This window comes from Anthonomus grandis, chromosome 9 (genome assembly GCF_022605725.1).
Source record: "Anthonomus grandis grandis chromosome 9, icAntGran1.3, whole genome shotgun sequence".
Classification (NCBI taxonomy): Eukaryota; Metazoa; Arthropoda; class Insecta; order Coleoptera; family Curculionidae; genus Anthonomus; species Anthonomus grandis.
In genome coordinates, this window is record NC_065554.1 from 12,913,101 (window position 1) to 12,936,983 (window position 23,883).

Consider the following 23,883-nt stretch of genomic DNA (forward strand, 5'->3'; position numbering starts at 1 on the left):
CTCTTATTTGATGTATCAAGTGTTCAAACTGATCCCCATTTACTTCTTGGCAGGAAGCAAGACGGTTTACAAACTCATGTAAAACACTATCAATTATTTCGGGTGATATACGTCTAATTTCATATCTTTTTCAAATCTTCTACGTTGTTTGGCTTCTCAATATAAATTTTACTTTTCAGGTACCCCCATAGAAAACAGTCGCATGGATTTATGTCTGGTAACCTGGCCGGCCACTCTATTGGCCCTCTTCGTCCTATCCATCTTCCTGGGAACACTGTATCCAAGTAATTACGGACATCTCGAAAGAAATGTGGCGGTGCGCCGTCTTGCTGAAACCACAAATTATCTGTCGGGACAGCAGGGTCTTGTTTGTCTGGGTATAGGGCAGCCAAAGCAGGGATAAGATCTTCTTAAAGAAAATTCAAATAGCGTTGTCCTGTTAAGTTTTCTTCGAAAAAGTATGGCCTTATTACTTTATTTTCCACGATACCAGCCCAAACATTAATAGATTTACGGTACTGTCTATGAGCCTCAGTTGCCCAGTGTGGATTTGACACTGACCAGTACCGACAATTTTGCCGATTTTTACGACACCGTTTAAACAAAAAGTTGCTTCATCCGAAAACAAAACTCGTAACACAAACTGACGGTTATTATTGCAAATGTTCATCATTTGCTCGCAAAATTGATTTCTTCGATCAGGATCGTCCTCATTTAATTCGTGTATTAGTCTAATTTTATAAGGGTGGTATTCATTTGCTTTTAAGATGCGTCTTACTGACGTTCCGGCTATATTATTATCAACTGAAATTTGTGAAGTTCCATTGTTTGGATTTTCTTCGACGGAGAGCAGAACGTTTAATTTTGTTTCGTTAGAAATTTTTGGACGACCGGATCTTGGCAAATCCCTAACATGGCCTGAAGTTATGAATTTGTGCTATATTCTACTAACTGTTGACTGAGAGATATAATGGTTTGGGTATTTGGCATCAAACAGTTCACTTACTTCTTTTTGCGTGCGCACTAGATCCCCGTACCCTAGCATCATCAAAATTTCAATTCGTTGGGTTTCCGTTAAATTAGCCATAATTTATTCTGACAAAAACTATTAATTTTCGAACTGACAGTGACATTCGAAAATTGAGATTTTTTACAAGTGCAACTATGGAAATAGAAACAATAATTGGCAGTGTTAACATATTTTTATATAATTATAACATTATTTTTATCCTCGATTTCACCTTAATTTGTAAATAGACGTACTTATTTGTTTTCTTGTTATTTAAATGTAAATATTTCGAAAACAGTTGAGTTTTGAGATAAGGTGTGTTATACGAAACTTGCTTGGAATTTCGCCTATATTTCATAAAGCAATAAAAAATATAGCATTCCATTTAAAAAAATTACCGATGACGTCATATCTTTTTTTTTGTTCCACCCTGTATACAAAAATTTATGTGAAATAATGCGCAACTTGAAATAAAAATCGACGGGTCCGAGCGTTTTCTCAAAAAATCATGTCTCTAATTTTTATCGAATTGTATATGAATTTCCACGTAATATTTCATATGATCTGTATTAATTTACATAATGTAAATCTTGTTTTAATTCAAACTCGCGCCACTCCCACTTCGGTGTTTGATCAGTCGGAGTAACGCTACTCTGCAGCTTGGTGGTGATAAAGCGTGTGAGGGGCAGTTGCAATAAACAGAAGCGTCGCGGTGCATTTGGGAGTTGCAATAAGCGAGAGTTTACAGTACTTTAAATTTAATTCTGTTTTAAGGAATTCGACCAAAGTATAATGTAAAAGGATTCCTTATAGAAAAAATTGATGATTTTTGACAGCTAATTTTATTCCATATTTGAGTATTATTTTGAATTCTGTGCCCATGGAGGCATTTTGTGAGGTGCTTATTATATTGTTCTAACAGCATAGAATATTATAATATTTACCTCACGATTTGTTTAGAAACATCAAAAATGTAGCTAATTTGACCGGATTTACCCGTGGGATAGTGCGAATTCCTTTTAAATTATTTTCCAATTGATAGGTTCTTCTATAATCACTGCAGTTCCCAGAAGATCACCCTATATTAAGAATAATTAATTTCTTACCAATTTGATCAACAGCTGTTGCATTACAGTTCTTATCTACAGTTTGTCGACCAGGGTTTGTTTGAGTATCTGTTACAAGAGGAGCCGTATTTTCGACTTCTATTCTTCTTCTAGATTCAAGTTGAATCTAGAAAAAAACATAAAATTAATAGAAATTATGTTATTTCTTATGATAGAATATACTTACTTCTTTGTTATCTGTGGGTTCGATATTTTCCTGATTGTTGTCCGTTGTAGTGAGTAACTTAGTTGTTTGCCTGGGCAATGTTGTTGGTGCAGTAGTTGGAGGTTGAACCTGCGATACCACATTCGACGGTTGCGTATCCCCAGTTTGTTTCTCCCAATCGAACGGATCTAATTCTTTTACTCCACGCCGTTTCATGCAACGTTCAAATAGTGAGATCAACATCTAAAAAAAAATCAAAGTTTTTAAAAATTTTTGAGGGTATGTCAATGTAAACTTTTTTTGACTTGTAAAAAAATCGGAAAAACTTGCAAATTCCTACTGTAATTCCTACTATCATCCCGTAGATAGCGACATGTGCGATTCAAGCAAAAGTCGCAAATAATAATAATAATAATGTCTTTTATTTGCCACTATTTACATGATACTATTTAACGGATTTATTTAACATCTTAAACTATATCTATTTACAAAAATGGCAAAAAGGAGGTTAAAAAACCATTTTAAGAAGATACAGGTTTAACCCCCTGTGTAAAGTAAATTACAAAACTCAAAAAGAAAAAAAACAAAATAATCTATAAATATACATATTTAAGTCTAAGTTATCTATAAATATACATATTTACAAAATAATATCGTATTATCTATATTACTCATAACACAATCCTATACTATTCCACACACACGCCATACACATATATGTATATTGACATTACTAGTGTAATAATAACTACTATAACAACACAATAACGCTCAGTGCCAAATGAATGCGATAAAAATTTAACAGGGAATAATTCTATTCTTATAAGAATTTCTTATAAAAAAACTTAAATCCGCCTAATGATAATTTTTTTGAATCTTTCAGGAATTTGGTTATATCCGATATATATATTAAATGAAAACGATCGTTCGTAAAAAGACGTTGTGTGCAGCGGCGGAGAGATTAATCCTCTATGCCTTAAATTTAAGGAATGAACATCCGTTCGGAATCGAATTTTGTTTGTCAAATACGACGGACAATTAGAATGAATTAGCGAATGAAATAAACTTCCTTCAGCAGCATGTAACTTCCTTCGGCATTCCATAGAGAGCCATTTGGTTTCACGCAGTTTGTAGCTTACCGGTTCGCGGCGACGAATACCGTATATAAATCGTAAACAAGATTTTTGAACCCGTTGTATTCTGTCTTTATCTGTTTGGTCCAAGCATGGTCCATACACTACGTCAGGAAAATTAAAGTGACTCAGCACTAGTGCATCACATAAGTTTATTTTTTGTGATATTGAAAGTAAATGCTTATATGCTTATAGATGGAAACAACCTTTTCAAATTTGCACAGCCCAATTGAATACATTTACTTACATGCTATTTGTATCGAAGGTTGGTGTCAATATAAAGCCCCAAATTACGAGAACAATCAAAATGCGGAAGTCATCCGCAGAAGCCATTAAAATTAGATCTTCTGTAAGTGCTCTCCGATCCTTACCAAAAATTAAAAAGTTTGATTTTGATGCATTTATAACTAAAGTGTGTTTAATAGAAATACTAATCAATCGTTGCAGATCGTTATTAATTTTGCTGGTAGCACTTTGTTTTTGCTCAGGAAAAAATTAAAAATATAGTTGTGTATCATCTGCATACAAGCGAGCTTTGCAATGTTTTAGGCAACTACTAGTAAGGTTACAAGTATAAATGCAAAACAAAATTGGCCCCAGGATAGAGCCTTGTGGTACCCTACACACCAGTGTACCTTCGGATGATACACCTTTGCTGGTTTCAACAAACTGTTTCCGGTTTGTTAAATAATTTTTAATGAGAGAAAGTGCATTATAGTCAAACCCCACATAGCTCAAAATCGCATAAAGCAGTTTGTGATTGATTCGATCAAATGCCTTGCTATAGTCTAACAGCACTAGTGCAGTAGATTTTCCACGATCAGTGGCTTCAATTATATCATCTGTAATTTTCAGAAGTGCTGTTGTACAGCCAAACCCCGATCTAAACCCTGACTGATATTCTGGTAAGATTTTGTGGGAATCAAGATACTCCCTTATCTGAGCATTCATTATCTTCTCCATAACCTTGGATAAAACTGGCAATATACTAAGATCATTGTAATCATTAATGTTTTGTTTTTTTAAAAGTGGATAAATCTTTCACCTTCCACACATCAGGAAAACAATTTTCTAAAATACAAGAATTGACAATATGAACTATATACGTCAAAATCGTATCCACACACATTAGCAACATATCAAGATTTATTTCATCCGCCCCGGTAGCAAGCGACTTTATTTCAAACAAATACTTTCGCACAACATCGGTGGATACGACACGAAAATTAAATTTAGTTGTTGGCATCTCAAGTTTTTGATTGTTTCTGTAAAACTCTAAAAGTTCTACATCTATTGGGTTATTTTGTACTGATGTTTGAATAAAATGATTATTTATATTGTTAGGAATATTAAAATGCTCAGGTATTTGGCTGGCTATATTATTAGAATAAATGTTAAGTTTTTTAAGCTTTTGCCAAAAAAGTTTTTTGTTATTAAAACTAGAGGACACCGCATGACCAAGATACTGTCTCTTCTCTTGACGAATTACAACATTTTTTTGATTTTTAATTTGTTTGTAGGAATTCCAGTTTGCATCAGTTTTTGTCTTTTGGTATTTTTTATATTTCCTTGTCTTTTAAGGTTATCATTTTTTTAATAGCAAAAGTTAACCATGGTGGTTTTTGTTTTTTAAACTTAAATTGAACCACAGGCACCAAAACATCAAATATATTAATTAAAAAATTATTCTAATATTTCTAAAAATTTTATATTTTGAATAAAGAAAATAAAATGTTATGTTGTCAAATGCGCGATAAAGTGGGAAGAAAAAATCCAGAGAGATATGGAGGAGATGAAAATGTTCTGAAATGTTGTGACGAAAACCCTCATTGTATGTAAGTTAATTTTAATACCTTTTATTTCAACACTTTTTATCCTTAGCTTATAAGTTTCCTCGGTTCTTTATAGATCCCTGAAGATGGACATCTTATATGTCCGAAACATGTAGGATAGATGATTTTTAAATAAATTTAGTGGAGGATGACAGAAACAATTTTAGTTACCCTTTGACTTATTAACTCCACTGCAAGTACTACTTCAACATGGACTACTTCTTCAACTTTAAAAAAGCAAATAACCAAGAACAAAAAGAACGACAAAATAAAAAAAGAAATGTATTAAATACAATTTTTAAAACTTTTAGACAATGCAGTGAACTATGCTAGCAAATAAAATCAAGGATTTATTTATGCTAAAAAGAAAAAGGATGTGCCAATCATAGTGAGATTTACAGTACAAAACTTAACATTGACATAAGTGACTAGCTTAACTAGTTTTAACCTTCTCCCGAAGATGCTAACATCGTTAGCGAGACACAGAATAAAATAAAGTGTTTTGGTTAGTGGTAAAACTGTGGTTTGATTTGAGTATCCATTTGAGGTTCCAACTATAGGACAAATCCTTTAAATCAAACAGAGGTAGTTAACGAACATAAAAATATGTTATGGAAATTTTTAATATTCAAAATATACTTACTCCTGAATATGCCACCCTAGAGAAAAACTGAAACTACTGCTAGTATTTTAGATCATATAAGTAATAAAAATCTTTCATATGCTATTTACTTTATAGATCACTTTATATCAGATTATAAACCATTATAATAAAAATTACTGCATAAATTCTGAACTCATGAAGCAAGTGAAACAAAGAAACAATCTATTAAAAAAATTGAAATTAGTTAAAAGCCAGAGTAGAAACGAAGCTAAGTGAAGCTGGTACACACAAAAAAAAATTATGAGTTTATAAACATGTATGTCTGAAAAAGAAAATTTTAAAATAAAACAAATAAAAAATCTGACCGCAAAAGTAATTGAATATGAACATGAAATAGTGGAAATGTTTAATACATACTTTTTACAAATTCTTCACTCAAATATAAACCCTGTGGTAGATAATAACTCTAAAGAAGAAGAAATACAAGAGAGAATATACCTTGAACCAGCAAACAAAGCAGAAATATGATAGTCATAGTTCACCAGGAGAGGATGGTCTTTTAACTGACTAAAAAAGACATTTCATAACATCTTGATTGATAATAAAATTGTCAGTACTGTGATTAGCATTTTGGGGACTAAAGTTTTCCCGGAGGAATTAAAAGTAGCAAAAATCACCCCTATACACAAAAAGCTCCTCAAATTGAGCCCTACAATTACAGACCAATATCAGTCCTAAACACTTTTTCAGAAATAACAGAAAAAGTGGTAAAGTAAAGCTTGACTGAGTTTGTAGAAACATAATATAATTTTGACCCTTACTGATATGAGTTTCAAAAAACCAGCAATACCTTAGGAGCAACAGCAGACTTACTTGAATATGTAGCAAGTGAACTTAATAAAAAAAATTATTGAATATCTATATGTTTTTCCCTTATTCATAGATTTACAAAAAGATTTTGCCACTGTTACTTTGTTTGACATTTTACTCAATAAAGTAGATAAAATAGGATTTTGAAGAATTGCTAACAAGCTCTTAACATTATACTCAAAAAATCAAATAGTGTTGTTGTTGGCCAGGGTTCAGTGCTTGGGCCTTTAGAATATTTAGTTTATATTTAAAATCTAAAATATTTGGTTCTTACAGCATGATACTTTATATATAATGACGAAACGGTCTTGGTTATAAGTGCTTAATAAAATTAAATTTGAATAGGTGGCAAATAACGATTTGGAACTGTATTATAAATACAATTAAAACTATAAATTATAAAAAAGCAAAAAAATAAACCAAACTGTGATACAAACTTGTACCTAAACAATGTGAGACTGACTAAAGTTCCAGAATATAATTTCAAGATAAAATAGTTTCATATCAGATACAGGGCATTTTTGACATTTTTGCATTTTGGAACCCCCGTCGTATCTCCGTTATCTTTTTGTTTTTGTTAAAGTAAAAATTCATTCTTACAGATTTTTTTCCGTATATTATCCAATAGTGTAGATATATATTTTTTTTGATCAGTAGTTTCTGAGTTATAACCCAAACTTATGTTTTTTTTAATGGAAAACCCTGTATATTTATAGTTCCTAATATTGGCCTTTTTTTACATTTTTAAAAATATATAATAGTAGTTTTTTTTAAAAATACACAAAAAAATTACACTTTTCTAAATTTAAATGATCAAATTCATAATTTAATGAGAGGCCATGGCTATTTATAACAAAAAAATGACAAATAAATTGGTAACATTGATTTATGTCTTACTATTATTAAGCTTAAGTTGAATTAATATTAGTATCATTTGTATTATATTATTTTTGTAAAATTAGTGGATACCGTTAATAAATAATAAAATAATTTTATAGGGGTATATACGAGATCAAGTGTATAAAAGACAATAATCTCATAGAACTTCAAGACGCAATTAATTTTGCATTTCAAAATCTGAGGAGACAAATTATTATTTTGAATGCTATTAGGGTTACAAAAATGTGCCAATTTTGTATCAGAGAAGATCGTGGTCATTTTCATTATATCTTGTAAAAATGTTGTTTTGTTACATTGTTGTTTTGTTATATAGTTGTCTTTTTATAGTGTTTATTAAATTTATATAATGTTTTTTATGTTCCTTTATTACAAAAAAAATAAGAATGATGCAATTCCCCATTCGTCGTTATTAATTTGTAACTTTTTATTTGTCTATTATTGTTATTCATGGCCTACTAATAAATTTTGCATTTAATTTAGGAAATTCTTAGTTATTTGCGTATTTTTGAAAATAAGTCTATAGTGTTATATTTTTTTGAAAAGTTAAAAAAAAGACCAATTTTATGAACTATAAATATATAGTGTTCCATTTAAAAAAACATAAGTTTGGGTTATAAATGAAAAAGTATTAATCAAAAAAAAATATATCTATACCACTAGATTCTATGGAAAAAAATCTATAAGAATGCGTTTTTACTTTTACAAAAACTATAAAAATAACGGAGATACGACGGGGGTCCAAAAACGCAAAAATTTCAAAAATGACCTGTATCTTAAAAAATAAAAGGGCTATGAAAATTTTGTTAACAGCATATTTGGTTTTACGAAAAAGTAGCACAGTGTCGCGAAAACCGCAACTCTCTATCTCTAAAAATAATGGAGATATACCGCAAATACCCAATACCCAAAATGGGACACCCTGTACAATGCAATCAAAATATGGACTCAAGACAACTTTTGAGCAAGTGAAGTATATTTTTTCTATCAATAATAAAAACCTAAAAACTTAATTTAATATATGAGTGAAGAACTACCAGAATCACAACTAATATCCAACAATGACTTTCAAGGACTGTTACATCACAAAGATCTCCCTTATATAAAGGGCGTTACTTAAAGGTATGTCATAATTTAAAAGGGACATTCCTGGACCGATTTTAAGTCGAAAAGTTCATATAAACATGGGTCCTAAAATGCTTAGTTTTTAAGATACAGGGTGTTAAAGTTTTATTTTTTTTTTCGTTTTTAATAAATTTTTCAAATACGGTTTAAAATATTGAACTGAATTTTGGCACAGGATAATATGGTATAAAAACACATTTTTTAGATGTTCACCTACTTTTTTTTAGCAACCAGTGGCGTAGCTATGATGAATTTTTAATACAATTTTACAAAAAAAAATACTACGCCATTGACTTACGAAAAAAATTATGATTTTATCTTAATTATCAATCAATTATAAACAAAAAATTCCTCCATGACTTTTGCCGTAAACCGTTTGGGTGTAATTAATTGGGTGTCGTTAATTAAAAAAACGTCTTTTATGCATAAAATGCATCTTTAAAAATTATGGAAATAAATCAAGTTAGCTTTGCTCGTTGCCAGAAATTGTTTTTTGTTGTTTTAAACATTATGACACTTGCGTTAGTGATTATTCTTGACAGTTTGTTTTTAGTACCCTTTGGATCTTAAAACGTGAATTGTACTAGTTAAAAAATGGTAGATTATTCTAATTTGGAAATGACGCAAATGCATTTCCTTTATGGACTTGCTAATGGTAATGCTATGGAGGCGCGGCGTTTGTATCAAGAAAGGTATCCTAATTGCGCTGTCCCAGATAGAAGAATATTTATAAACATTCATCGTCGTCTGGCTGAATCTGGGAGTTTTAAGGCTAATTCTGCCGAGGGAAGGCCCGCCCCGTACATGCAGTCAAAGAGGATCCGACCACAAGTACACGAAAAATTGGTATGGTATTGAACATCTGCTACAAGACGGTATGGGAAATTTTAAGGGATTCTTTGTTATATCCTTTTCACATACAAAGGGTTCAGGCATTACTTCTTAGAGATTATAAACCGCGTACGCAATTTTCTAGATGGTATCTCCAAAAAGTAACACAAAATCCTCAATTTGGTGCGAACATCTTGTTTACGGACGAAGCTAATTTCTCCAGAAATGCAATAATCAATTTCCATAACAATCATTACTGGGCTCAAGAAAACCCTCATGCGATTACAGAGACACATTTTCAGGAACAATTTTCAATAAACGTTTGGATAGGTATCGTATCCGATCATTTAATTGGACCATCTTTTTTACCAGGACGCCTTAACGGACAGAATTATTGTCATTTTCTCCAAAATGATTTGCCTTTGCTTCTCAAAGATGTTCCTCTTCAGTTACGGCAACAACTTTGGTTTATGCATGATGGTGCTCCAGCCCACTTTAGCATTTAAATAGAGTCTATCGAAATAAATGGATAGGCCGTGGAGGACCATAGTTTTGGCCACCTAGATCACCTGACTTAAATAGCCTAGATTTTTTTTTGTGGGGACACCTAAAAACATTGGTTTATCAGACACCAATTGTGACATTAGAAGAACTAAGAAATAGAATTATTGACGGATGTGAAACTATACGAAACACGCCTGGAATTTTCGAAAGAGTTCGTGATTCTATGAGAAGAAGAGCAGAAGCCTGCATAGAGGCAAGAGGTGGTCATTTCCAACATTTGTTGTAAATTATGTATGTATTGTATTTAATTGTTATTGCTTTTTGTTCACCAGTTTGTAAAAAATAGCTTGAAAATAAATATTTGCAAAATGTACCTAATAAAAACTGAAAATAAAATCAAACTTAACACAATCAAAAATAATCATTAATGTCAATGTCATAATGTTTACAACAACAAAAAAACAGTTGCTGGCAACGAGCAAAGCTAACTTGATTTATTTCCATAATTTTTAAAGATGCATTTTATGCATAAAGACGTTTTTTTAATTGACGATTACACCCAAACGGTAAGATGTACGGCAAAAGTCATGGAGGAATTTTTTGTTTATAATTGATTGATAATTAAGATAAAATCATAATTTTTTTTCGTAAGTCAATGGCATAGTATTTTTTTTGTAAAATTGTATTAACAATTCATCATAGCTACGCCACTGGTTGCTAAAAAAAAGTAGGTAAACATCTAAAAAATGTGTTTTTATGCCATAATATCCTGTGCCAAAATTCAGTTCAATATTTTAAACCGTATTTAAAAAATTTATTAAAAACGAAAAAAAAAATAAAACTTTAACACCCTGTATCTTAAAAACTAATCATTTTAGGACCCATGTTTATTGAACTTTTTGACTTAAAATCGGTCCAGGAATGTCCCTTTTAAATTATGACATACCTTTAAGTAAGACCCTGTATATTAGTAGTATTAAAACATAGAATAGTGTCCCAAAGACTGTAGTAGAAAGAAAAACAATAAAGCAACTTAAGTGAAAGCATCATAATCTTAATATCCATTCGCAGCAAGTTAATAATGATATATCGATTTATATACAAAACTTATTATACATAGTGTTGATTAAGTATGTTTAATAAATTTGACAGATGATTCTTTGAGTAATTTTAAGTGAAAAAGGGTTAACACACATGTATCCGCACATATGTTAAAGAATCACCTGTCAAATTTATGGTACATACTCAATTAACATCCTGTATATTTACATTTAAAAAAAATATGTATAAGATTATTGTAATTGTCATATATTATATCTAGTGTAAAATTGAGGCTCTGTTACGAGTAAATATTACTCTTTTGGCGTCACGTATAAATTAAATAAATTAAAATTAACATTTATAAAATTTATCTATCAAAAAACTTACAGCATAATCAGGCTTATCCGCATACTCCAAAGTCTGGATATGATCCAGGAATTGCTTGAGGTCAGATGGTAGATGCTTTAACAATAATCTGTGGTCATATTTCTCTTTCATTAATCCTACTTGCTCTTTGTCTTTTACTTTTCTCCACGGTAACTGACCATTAACAAACTCTACCAGCATATAGAACAGAGACCACAAGTCGTCATGTCGACCCATTTCTACAAAAAAAAAGCCAAAAAAAAATAAAATGAACTTACCTTAAAATAAATAGTTCTTACCTCTATTTTTATGTGCATTTATACTAGCGTATCGAACGGTACCCCTAAAACCAGCAGCAGCTCTTGGAGCTCGCACTTCACCCGTTGCCGTGGTGTACTGGCGCGCTAATCCGAAATCTAACATATAAACTTTCCTACAGTTATATGGCAGTCTACCCATTGAAAAATTACTCTGAAACATTAGACACAAACAATGTCTTATTTATCCCGTAAATGTTCAGATAACATTAAAATTATTATAGATGTATCCAAAACAATTAGAACTTACAGGTTTAATATCACGATGCAAAAATCCAACAGAATGTATACTTTCAATAGCTTTGAGTATTTGCAATCCCAGCCGTAAAGTGGTGGAAAGACTAAAAGCAGCCCTTGGTTGGGCCCTACGGAGTTCTGCTAAATTTCTGCCTTGTAGTTGCATCACCACATAGTTGAAACGATCGTTTCTTCCACAGCCTATAAATCTACAGAAGAAAAAACACATTTTATTTTGTCCTTTTAATTATGATTATCTTAAATTTTCTTGTTATTTATTTAGTTCTTATACATTGATATACAATTTCATTATGTTGAAATTGTTTCAAATGTGGTTTGTAACTTTTGATTGTTTGCCAGTTTATATTATTAAGTTAATTTATTATCATACTAACAAGACTGATAAACTGACATATTACTTTATACTTTTTTATAAAAATAATTTTGTATGCATTATTGTGAATAAAAATTTGAAAGAATTTAAAAGATATATTTATTTATTTCAACGGCAGAGCCAATTTACAAAATATAATAAAATATAAGTACACATATGCATAATAATATTAATAATATGGAAATGAACAAAATTATTGCAAAAAAATACAAAAACGTAACCTTATTCACAATTTCAGTCTTTAGTTTCTTAAGCTTTAATTTAAAATGAATTAAGAGAGTTATCTACAAAGGGATCAAGATTAAGTTCATTAAATGCTCTCCTCATTCTAGTGTTTGGAGAAAAGAAATTGTAATTAGCATGATCGAAAGGCAAACAAAACGACGTTGAAAAGATGTTGACACTAAATGATACATTTTCCAAAATACCAGAGCAATAAAGAAATTCCGTTTAATATTTGATAAAATGTGAGTAAGCCCCGAGACCTCCTCACTTTAAGACTATCGATACTAAATATATCCTTTAGTGTCTTTAAAAAAATCCCGGTAAATTTAAATGTCAGCCTTGAGAGCTAGGGAACAAAGAGATGCTTTTTGAACGGCTTTAATTGTTTACACATAGAAAGAATTAAAAGGTGACCATACAGGTGAGGCATATTCAATCCCAGAACAAGCAATTGAAAAGTAGAGCATCTTGAAACAAGTCATATAATTTACCGTTCCGCACACTAAAACCCAAATTACACATACCCTTATTGACAATCTCATTATAATGAGGCACAAATGTCAATTTACAGTAACACTCCCAATCACAATACAGCAACATACCCATTAAGTCTCTATCAGTGGTAGTAGATTTGAGAACTACGCCATTTATTGTGTAATAATCTACAGTTTATCTCAGAGACCGACCAAAAGAAATGCCTAACCATTTTTTAATATAAAGCTTCAAATCACTGACTATAAAAAACACTATCAACATCAGCTTGTAAAAGTTGCGCATCAATTGCCGATTTCATAGCTTTTTACAATTTTAGGTAATCTGCAAATAATTAAAATTCCGAGTCGAATAAAATGTGAAGAACGTAGAAGAACCCTGAGATACACCGGGAAAGACCTGAATTTCTTCAGAAAGTTTGTAATTTATACGCACCAATTGAATACGATTCGACAAAAATCCATCAATCCTCTTTAGAAAACTGTCACTCAGACCCATTGCACGAAAAAGACTTCTTAATGAGAGGTCCATGGCTTATTCTGTCAAACGCCTTCGAGGAGTCAGTGTAAATAATGTCCACCTGACTATGTATGGTTCTCAAAGGCGTCCAACAAGTATCGCTGGTATGTAAGCAAATTAGTTTACGTTAGATTTAACCTCAAAAAAACCGTGTTGCTGATGTATAATTATGTTCCGACTATACCATGAGAGCTCTTGGGCAAAAAGGCTGTCAATAATTGTGGGTATATCAGATTGAATGCTTACACCCATATAGTTGGTAATGTCATTTCTATCTTCACTCTTATTTATCAGAGTCAAGAAACTTATTTTCCAAAAGTCTGAAAAAAAAACCTGAATCAAAAGAGAGACAAAATAGATAATGTAGGGGTTTGGTGAGGGAACACATAATTTTTTCATAAGACTGATGGTATGGCATCAGGTCCGTGAGAATATTAAGTTTTAATGTGGTCCATCGGTTTAAAAACATTATTAAGAGATATGTTAATAGAATCAAAATTCATATTGGAACCAAAATTATAATACCTTTATGTTTTTTGTAAGTCGTTCACAAATGACCGGAAACTACCTTCAGCAACTGCTATTTAGCTGCATACTATTGGAATAGGAGTTTGATCTTTGTAAGTTGTTTACATGTTTTCATTTTAGCAATGTAGGATTTATAGCAATTATGGCTTAAAACATTGCACCTACTTCTTAAAGTGGAAAATACTATATAATCTACTGTAAGTTTGGAAGTTTTTTTTTAAAATCCTGTTTTTTTAATCACATAGGATTGATTTTTGTAATTCACAACTGAACCAGGGAGGAAATTTAAATGCTTTATAATGCTTAACTGGAACAAACATTACAAAAGCAAAGTAGAGAAAAAAAAAATAAAAATAGTTGAAAACAGTTGTATCAAACTCCAGTTCCTGAGCAATAGAGGCAAAAAAGTTATTCATAGAAAAGTAATCGATTTTTTTAAAATATAAATAACAATAATCATATTTGAGGTTACTGGTGTCGTTAATGGGAAGTGATAATTCCTAAGCTAGGTGACGCTGTGTAACATTCGTTAGTGCTTCGGACGCAATTGAGACAGGCCCGTAATGTTTATCAAACAAGATCTAAAAAATTCCCATATGAGTTAGGAATATTATTTATTTGTAACATGTTAGCATAATTGCAGGCTAAGCACATATAATTAGATGAGGTTGTTGATTGCCAAGTGGCTACACATAACTATACAGTGATTTTATTTTAAAAAACCACACTTAATAACTTCTTTAAAAAAACTTGTCAATTTAGATCGTCAGGGGTACATTTAATTTTATATTTGACAAAGTTCTGTCAACCATCTACAGCTAACTTCACTTTCATATGTCAAATGGCAACCTCCATCATTTTAGAGGGCATACAATCTGCTATCGAACTCAACCGAAAAAAACAAAATCGATTGACGTATAAGCGAATAGTAAGCAAAAATGTGTGGTAATAAAAGACATTTTATAGACTTAAACTTTGGTAGGTCAAATGGTTGCCTCATAGTGTCACACATTATTTTAATTAAGAAACAATATAGCAAAACAAAAGGTATCCTGAAAAAATTAATGCATGGGAGGAATTTATGGTAATATGTATGTGTGGCATTTTTTTGGAAGAAAATTTATCTGGACAAATTTATTTAGACCTCCTCGAAAGTGCAATATATCCTTCGATCTTCGGGAAACCAAGTGGATGAAAATAGTGTTGAGATACTAAACAAAACTAATTTGTATTTCCATTAAGATGGAGCTTCCCCGCACTACGCTTTGACCGTTCGAGAGTGGCTTACTGAACAGTTTCCAAGGATGTGGATTGACAGGCGTGGTGCAATTGAATGGCCCGCACGTTCGCCAGACTTAACACCACTAGATTTTTTCCTTTGGGGTATTTAAAAAGCAAAGTTTACAAAAGGATTTAAAGGATCGAATTACTCGCGAACGTAAAGATATTAGAGGACAAACACTTACCAATGTTCATGAGGAATTTCAAAACAGACTTTATTATTGTCTCGCGAATAGCGAAGCACATTTTGAGCACTTAAAATAATAAATTCTGTGAACTGATTAAATTGTTTATTTCTTAAACACCTTTTTGTACCTTTACTGTTTATAGGTCTATAAACTTAAATCTTTTATACACCATTGGGTGGTATATTATATGCTTTAAAATGATGTGTCACACGATGGGAGTTAACATTTGACATATTAAAGTGAGGTTAGCTGGAGGTGAATGTGAGTGAGATCCTCCTATATATCTAGATTGACGTTTTTTTTAAGAAGTTATTATTTAGAAGGGTGGTTTGTTATGAAATGAAAGCACTGTATATATATACAGATATGATAAGATCTCTCTATAGGATTTCTGATTCTGAACACCAAATACCCTATCTGCATTAGTAGTTAGTCCTCATAAAATTATATTATAAACAAGGTATGTAGTATAAAAATGAGTTGCTGTTTGTCCTTGTTCACCATAAACATGTTTCTTCTACACCACTCTCTCATTATGGATAATAACCATTACTTTAAATGAAATTCAAATAGATGAAATGTGTGACAGAAAAGTAGATAAAAATTATTATTACATATTAGAAAATATTATTTAACGCTCCTAAATAATAATACAAAAGTAACCGTTTCTGTCATTAGCAAAAATTAACCTTCCTAAGAAAATTTAAATATTCTCCACAAGATGCTAATATTAGTATAATCTGTACAAAATATGAATAAACCCAAGTCAGCCTACTACTACCAGTCATTCGTGGTTGAGCAATGTAGTTTCGCATTTATCGAACATATCAAATTTATTTTATGAAACCATTTTTAAGGTATGTCATATGTAAATTTCTTCTTAAAAAAAAACTGATAAAATCGAGTTTATATTAAAATTATATACTGTTTGCATGCCAAGGGTCCATAAGAAAAGTCAAGGGTTAAACATCGCATTTATTTGTCCTATAATAATGTCGTGTATGATCATTTCTTCTATAAATAGAACCAACATAATTAATTCATTATTGTGATAATTTAGTTTTAATTTATGCTGTTTTAATAAATAGATATTATCATTTGAAAAGCGAATCCAATTAGTAGCATACCAGAAGACATTAATTCTTTAATGTAAAACAAGATGAAAAGAAATAAGGATTTTTTTGGTTGCAAAGAAAATGTTTGTTTAAAGGAACTAATTCTCCTATGTTTTCCTAATTTCAATTGAATATTAATTTTGTGGTTTCAAAAATGTTGTAAAAATATGTGCAGAGCAAGTCTGTTTAGACTTTTAAGAGTTAAATAAACATATTTTTTAAATATCTGTTCTGAAACCATAATCTGTACCTGCAAATGTGTTCTTTTCCCTGCAACTTTTTCAGAACAGCCACCTCCATCTTCAAAACTTGTTTAGGTTGCCGCGCACTTTCCACCTTAAGAGCCACTTGCTCTTTGGTCAGCAAGTCTTGGCCTTCATAGATCTCTCCAAAACCACCACCTCCAATTTTTTTGACAACCTGCAATTCCATATCTCTTAACTTTCTTATAAATCCATCACTATCAGTAATATATTAATTATGGACATTATTTCAGTGTATGAAAATAATAATATGATACTCAGAACAATATTAGACTAATTAAGACTATTTAATATATGAGTATATAAGAAATATCACAAAGCTTATTACCAAGAGGCTCATAATAGTAAACATCTATGATGAAACTACTATTAAAGTGTTCTACTAGAAGTATATCAAGTTTTCTATGACCGATATTCTTGAAACAATATAATTATGTATAAGTAAATATGTTATTTACTGTTAATTGCAGCTTTCGGATCTGTACAATATTTAGCTAATAAGCATTTTAGATGCACTGCATAAACGTATACTTTTATACGCATATTTTTTATTAATCTGTATGCATGTATAAAACATTGATACAGAATAATTATTAGCAAAATTACTTGTTTAAACAAGCTTCAAGACAATAAAAATATTATAAACAAAATCCATAACTACCTTCCATCTCTCCTTAACTACATGCCCTGGCTGCAGTAAATCCTCCGACGTCATTGTAATATTGTTGTTTTGATCAGTGGAGTCTAAGTGGTTTTCCAAACTTAGATTCTTGGGTCTGAAATAATAAATTACGTTGAAAAGTCGACAAAAAACTTCATAGAATTCCGTAAAACCGAGGCCAACAAAACCGATCGAATTTTATCACTTTTCGACCCCATGCCATTCATATTTGTCTTGAGTTTCTCTATAATGGGACTAGGCCGTAATGAAAGAACTTCTCAGCTGACTCGCGGTGGAGGCTTTTATAAATTTCGAAATGCGGCGCACAGCGTTGTCAAGGTTCAAAGAGTTTCTTGAATGATTTAACACTTATTTTACCATATTTATGAAGGTAAAAGTGATATTTACATATCGGTTGGAAGGCGCGTAAATAGGACGATTCAATAATAATTTATTTTCCACTTGCTAAGATTACCCAGATGACCCAAAAAAAAATTGACTGGTTTTATTTAGAAAAAAAAACTATAAATACTTTTTTGATTAATATAATTTTATATGCATGGTAATAGAAAATGAAGCTAATATCAAATCTACATAAATAGAAAATAAAATGCTTTTTTTTTAATAAAATAAAAAAACATTATTAATGTATTGAGTATTTAATTTCCTAAAAGTTCCATCCATGTAAGCGAAATTTTATAAAATGAAATATGTTGGTTGCATGAATGTCTCTTCATCTAAAAAAAGTCTTAAACATTATAGATCACGAAATTTTATATTATTAATTTTAATTTGTTTGCAAATTTATACATGTGTTTACTGTACTGCTCCTGTACCTTTGCCTAAAGTGATGTTAATCTTAAGAAACAACAGGCAAAATGAATCTTATTTGGATTGTCAAAGATGCTGGTATATTTAAATATTTAAAAACTATATTAAATTAGTCAGAGGTATTAAATATTTAGGCTTGCAACTTAATAATATGTCAATGCTACATAATTCCTTAGGTGCCTAAATATGGCCCATCAAGTTTTCAGCAGTTTTATTTTTTATAAATGCTTATTTTAAGACCTATTTTTCAGTGACAATAAATATTTAAAATTTGGAGTAATCCGAGAAACCTTCTCTGTACATGTGTGTGCAGCTTATTAAAAATTTCGTGAATGCCTCTACTTTAGCATTCATAGTTGGGAAATAAAATATTTTGTCAAAAGGAATTTCCCACTAGACTAAGAAACTTTAAGTAAGAAGTTATATTAAGGCTTTATATGTATTAAAAAGAGGCTACGACTTTAAAATATTAAAATCTAAGTCATTTCTAATAAAATAATGACCAGAAAAGTTGGAATAATTTTAACATTATGATTATATCAAGATTTTTTTTCAAAATAAGCAAAATTAATGGATAATACTATTATTCAGCCAGAATTTGCATTGTTTGTTTAGAAGTATTTTTAAATCAAAACCAAAATTTAGAAGTACAAAGAATTCGAAATTTAATGTATATGAAAAATTATATTCTATAGAATATTACTTTACCTTCATTTAAAAATGATATGATTGCTCTTATGCTAATTAAAGATTTAAAGTTTTAACTATACAATTATGAGTGTTAACTGCTAAAAAAATTACTATTACTGAGATAACTTGAAAAGTGTAGAAATGTCCAAAGATATATAAGAATAAGATAATAGTAATATACAAAACATCCAACAGAAACCTTTCTATAAAAATAGTGATCATAATTGAAAAATGTGGTCATAAATTATTTCAATGTAATTTGAATGAAAATAGTTGCGGCTATCCTTGTTCTTTCTGATCAAATCATTAGGATGCTTTTTCATCATGCAAACTATTAATTTTCTCAATAAATGTTATGTCATGTGTCAAAAGTCATGGACCATACTGACTAAAATAAACAATATACATATAAGACTGGGTCACATTTCTTCACTATTATTTTTATCCGATAAGCACCAAATGTAGCAATTATTGTCACATTTTTTGTGGAATTGGGAATTATAACAATATTTTTTGAGAAACTGCACCTTAATCGTGCAACTTACATCTAAAATAAACAATGAAAGTGTCCTTGGATTCATGATAATATTTAGTTTTTGTAAAGAAACTTGAAACTTGAAATGAACTTGTTTTAAAATAAAGAATGACTCCTGTATATATATGCAGTACATTATAAAGTAATTTGTAATGCATGTTTTGTATTACGTACCCAAGAGTGTTATTAAAGCTTGATAAACATGTAACTAAATTTAAATACAAATTGACTTTTAATCAATAAATCCTTAAAGGTAGAAAGAAACCTTTAAAGAAAAAGTTATACTAAGTACAGACCAAATTGATATATGTAGTTAAATTTATGTGTTTATTCATATTAATATTTTTGGATTTTTCTAATCAAACTTGATAAAATGAGTAACAGAAATGTTATACAAAAAGTCATATATAAAAAATATTCATTTATACGGTACTTTCTTATAAAAAAATATAAATTAGCAAACAATATCCTACTTAATTGGTTTTATTAAAAATTCTAATTATGATCAGTCATATTTTTATGGTTATTAATTTAAAATGCTCTTCTCTCCATCATTGGGCTAATTTATGGCCATAGTAGTTTTCTGGAAAATGTGTAGAAAGACCATTACGTTAACTATTCTTAAAAACAGATTATTCAAAAGTACTGCTAAGTTTAAGTTGTATTATTCAATTTAGTTCCCCAACATAGGCCACCTCTAAACTATAGTAAAATTAAAATATTGATGTGTACTTTATTTAAAATATTAAAAGGGAACATAATTTGTCCAGATATCCTTAGTCAATTACCTTTTTCAGTGAACAAAATTTAGATACAAACAAATATTTTGTATCTTGCAAACTTTTACAGAAATTTAACAATTTTATGACTCCTACTTTAAAAAGCTTTAACTAAATAAATTAATTATAGTAGTTTAGTTATCTAGGTTTGGTAAAGATCTATTTCAGCAGCTTTTCTGAAAATTGCACCTAAAATTATTTAAAAAATGCTTAAAATGTGTGTAATTTTACCAAAAACAATATTCTTATTGTGGATTAGCAAGCAAATTTTTAAGTAGATTTAAAAAAAAGGCAATATAATATGTGACATATCAAGTCACAACTTAAAGAAATTGTAATAAGGAAGATAAAAGATGAGGAAAAAATTAGAATAGAACTGCTAATTATCTGTTGGAAAAGGCAAGATTATGCTAAAATGTTTTTTAATTTTCAAAATTGAGATGTTAAAGGTGTTAAACGCATCTAGATATTCAGCATTATTGTCTCTATTTATCTAAACTTGTGACTTAATCTGGCAATAAAATCAAGGGTTTTAATGGTTTCAGAAATTATTGTTTTGTAGTGGTTTAGAGTCAAATGTTACGCCCAAGTCATGGAAAGAGTCGGATCAAGTTAGTGGTGTGTGATTGGTAGAGAAGTTAAAAAAAAATGGATTAGTTTTTGATGTGAAAAACAGTACTTGATATGATATGGGTTCCACATTGTAACTGCATACTCAATAACTGACCTTTTTTTAGAATACTGTTTGGGTTGTTTGGTCTGAATCTAAGTAGGTACTGTGCATTTGCACTAATTTAATTTTATTCCTCATGTCTCTGACCAAGCTTGCTGTCTGAAGATCTATTTTTAGCTGCTCTGCATGAGTAAGAATTTTTACTTATAGTTTACTATCAGCAAAAAATTATCTGTTGTATCTATGAGATCTACAAGATCAATAAGATGCAGGATGAACAGTAATGGTCCCAACACTGACCCCTGGATAACTCCGCTTTTTATGAGATGTTCCTTTGACATGATCCCATTCACTCTTGGTAGAATATGTTTGTTGCATATAGTATGCTAGTTTGTTTTGAGAAAACCTACTAACATGAATGCGTGTTTTTGTTATTTGTTAATTCTTGGACAACTATCTTCCAAATTCAAAAATATGTATAACATAAAAAAAAAGTAAGTAAGAACAAACAAAAAATATATGCAATAAATACACAAATAAAAATAAAATAAAGTGCTGATAAAACCTAAAGCTACAAAAAAACACAATCAAACTTATACCAGTAGGAACTAAATATATTAAAAGGTATCATTATAATATTATTCAGTATCATTATAAATTCTTACGACAAGCAATTTCCTGACTTTCTTTTTAAATCTATGAGCCTGAGAAATCTGTCTTATTCCAATAGGTAAATGGTTAAAACATTGATGCCTATTATACACAACACACTCATACACCAGGGCAGATCTGGGAATGTGCAATGGCACCAAAAAAGACAAATTCTGACTAAAACTACCACCATATTTCTTGTGTATTAAAGACAGTGTTTCAAGTAAAAAGAGACAGAACAATGTTAAAATTTTGTCCGCAACAAAGAGAGTCTTACATGAATCTGTAGCTTTGGCTTTATTCATGTACCTAATTGCCCTTTTTTGCAACACAAATAATGTATGCATTGTTTAATGTTTAGAACAAGAAGCCCAAAAACATATGCTAAAGAAATGGGTTTCAATTAATGCAAAATATGCCTGTTCAGTCATACCTTTGTCTCATTGAAGATTATCCTAATTGCAAAGCAATTTGATGCAAGTTTTTTACCCAGTAGTTCAATTTGTTGTTGAAATTTTAGTTTATTATCTATTTGAATGCCTTTTTCATTGTGCATATTGTAACTATTAAATTTTAGATATAAAAGATCAAAGGATAATGCATCATACCAAGAGTTTTTTCTACATTAAGTACTAAAATAAAAAATTATATCATAGCAGCAAACAAGGAATTTATTGATCAAATTGGAGATGATCCAAACAAACGCTATACACTTCAATTTAGTTCAATTCCTGATAATGTGGTGTATAATAATGCTCAGATTAACTTCACAGCAGAAATTGTAAATGCTTTTGCAGATTTTCTTCAGCAGTCTTTTAATACAAAAAGGAACTCCAACACAGATAATTTTATTGATATGTCAAGAACAATTTATTATTAATATATAATTATAATATATTTATAATTAATAATTTAACCCCTATATTGCATCAGATAAGAAGGCTGAGCATATATTAAAATGTATCAAGATAGTAATATTCACCAAATGGTTTCTTTTCCAACTTATTATAGAAATGGCCAAAGCTCTTTATTAGATTTGTTTGTATGTAGTGTCCACACAAGTGTTTTTGACCTGCACTCAACTGCATAAGCTCAAATAAAACTTCCTCCCAGACAAAATACTATAAATCATAACTGCTGATTATCAAAAGATAAATAGTTATATTATGCAGTAGCCAACCAATAGAGAGGGTTGCAAACTCTGGGACAAATCTAAAAAACAATAAAATTATGAGACTTATGAAATACACAACATTTCAAAACAAAAATTACATGGGGCTCACAGAGCTTATGAAAAGTAATTTTGGTCATTTCAAAATCACAAAAATATATTTATAAATACACTGGTGGCCAAAAGTAGATTGACAAATTCCTTTTTTATGGATATATTTTATCTGAAGCAAAGGAAAACCCGGTTGAGCTTATTAGTGTTCAGGAATGTAAACAACATAGTTTGAAGAAACAAATTCCATAGATTTTTATTGCTTGCACTTTTTCTCAATATTTTTTTATCAAATTCCAATAATTTTATAGATATTAAGATGCGAATAATCGACGATTACCGGAAAGGGGTTAAACAGGCGGATATTGCTCGAAAATTTTCTCTTTTGAGGGCAACAGTAAGTCAAATAATAAAAAATTTTAATCTCCGTGGAAGTGTTGTTCCTCTAAAAAAAACTGGCCGACCAAAGAACTAAAGAGACAAAGACCACTAGTCGTGTTGACAAATTAATTTTGAAAAAAGCAAAACTTGACCCATTCGCAACTTCAAAAGAAATCAAGCTGCATGTGGAAGAAGAAGGTGTGGGTTCAGTTAGTTGTCATACCATTAGAAGGAGACTTCAATATAATGATTTAAAAACAAGACGCCCTGCAAAGAAACCACTGCTAAGTTTAAAAAACGTACGGGTGCGATTGAGCTTTGCTTGAGAACATAGTCACTGGACAGTCTCGAATGGAAAAAGGTTATTTTTAGTGATGAATCAAAGTTCAATTTGATTAATTCGGATGGCAAAAGATA

General features: G+C 30.3%; 1 protein-coding gene across 6 annotated transcripts in view; it reads right to left on the minus strand.

Annotated features, from left to right (window-relative positions):
• Window positions 1-23,883, minus strand: part of LOC126740401 (tau-tubulin kinase homolog Asator) — a 152,759-nt gene that overhangs the window by 84,377 nt on the left and 44,499 nt on the right. For all 6 annotated transcript variants that reach the window (XR_007661897.1, XM_050446410.1, XM_050446411.1 and 3 more), the window contains exons 2-8: window positions 17,705-17,819; window positions 17,031-17,200; window positions 12,052-12,247; window positions 11,784-11,955; window positions 11,506-11,723; window positions 2,303-2,524; window positions 2,116-2,242 (exon numbers count right to left, since the gene is read on the minus strand). Coding sequence is in view for 5 of the 6 variants with exons in the window: in XM_050446410.1 (XP_050302367.1) it covers window positions 2,116-2,242; window positions 2,303-2,524; window positions 11,506-11,723; window positions 11,784-11,955; window positions 12,052-12,247; window positions 17,031-17,200; window positions 17,705-17,819 (1,220 nt within the window). In the remaining variant the exon portion in view is untranslated. The remainder of the gene's footprint in view (window positions 1-2,115; window positions 2,243-2,302; window positions 2,525-11,505; window positions 11,724-11,783; window positions 11,956-12,051; window positions 12,248-17,030; window positions 17,201-17,704; window positions 17,820-23,883) is intronic.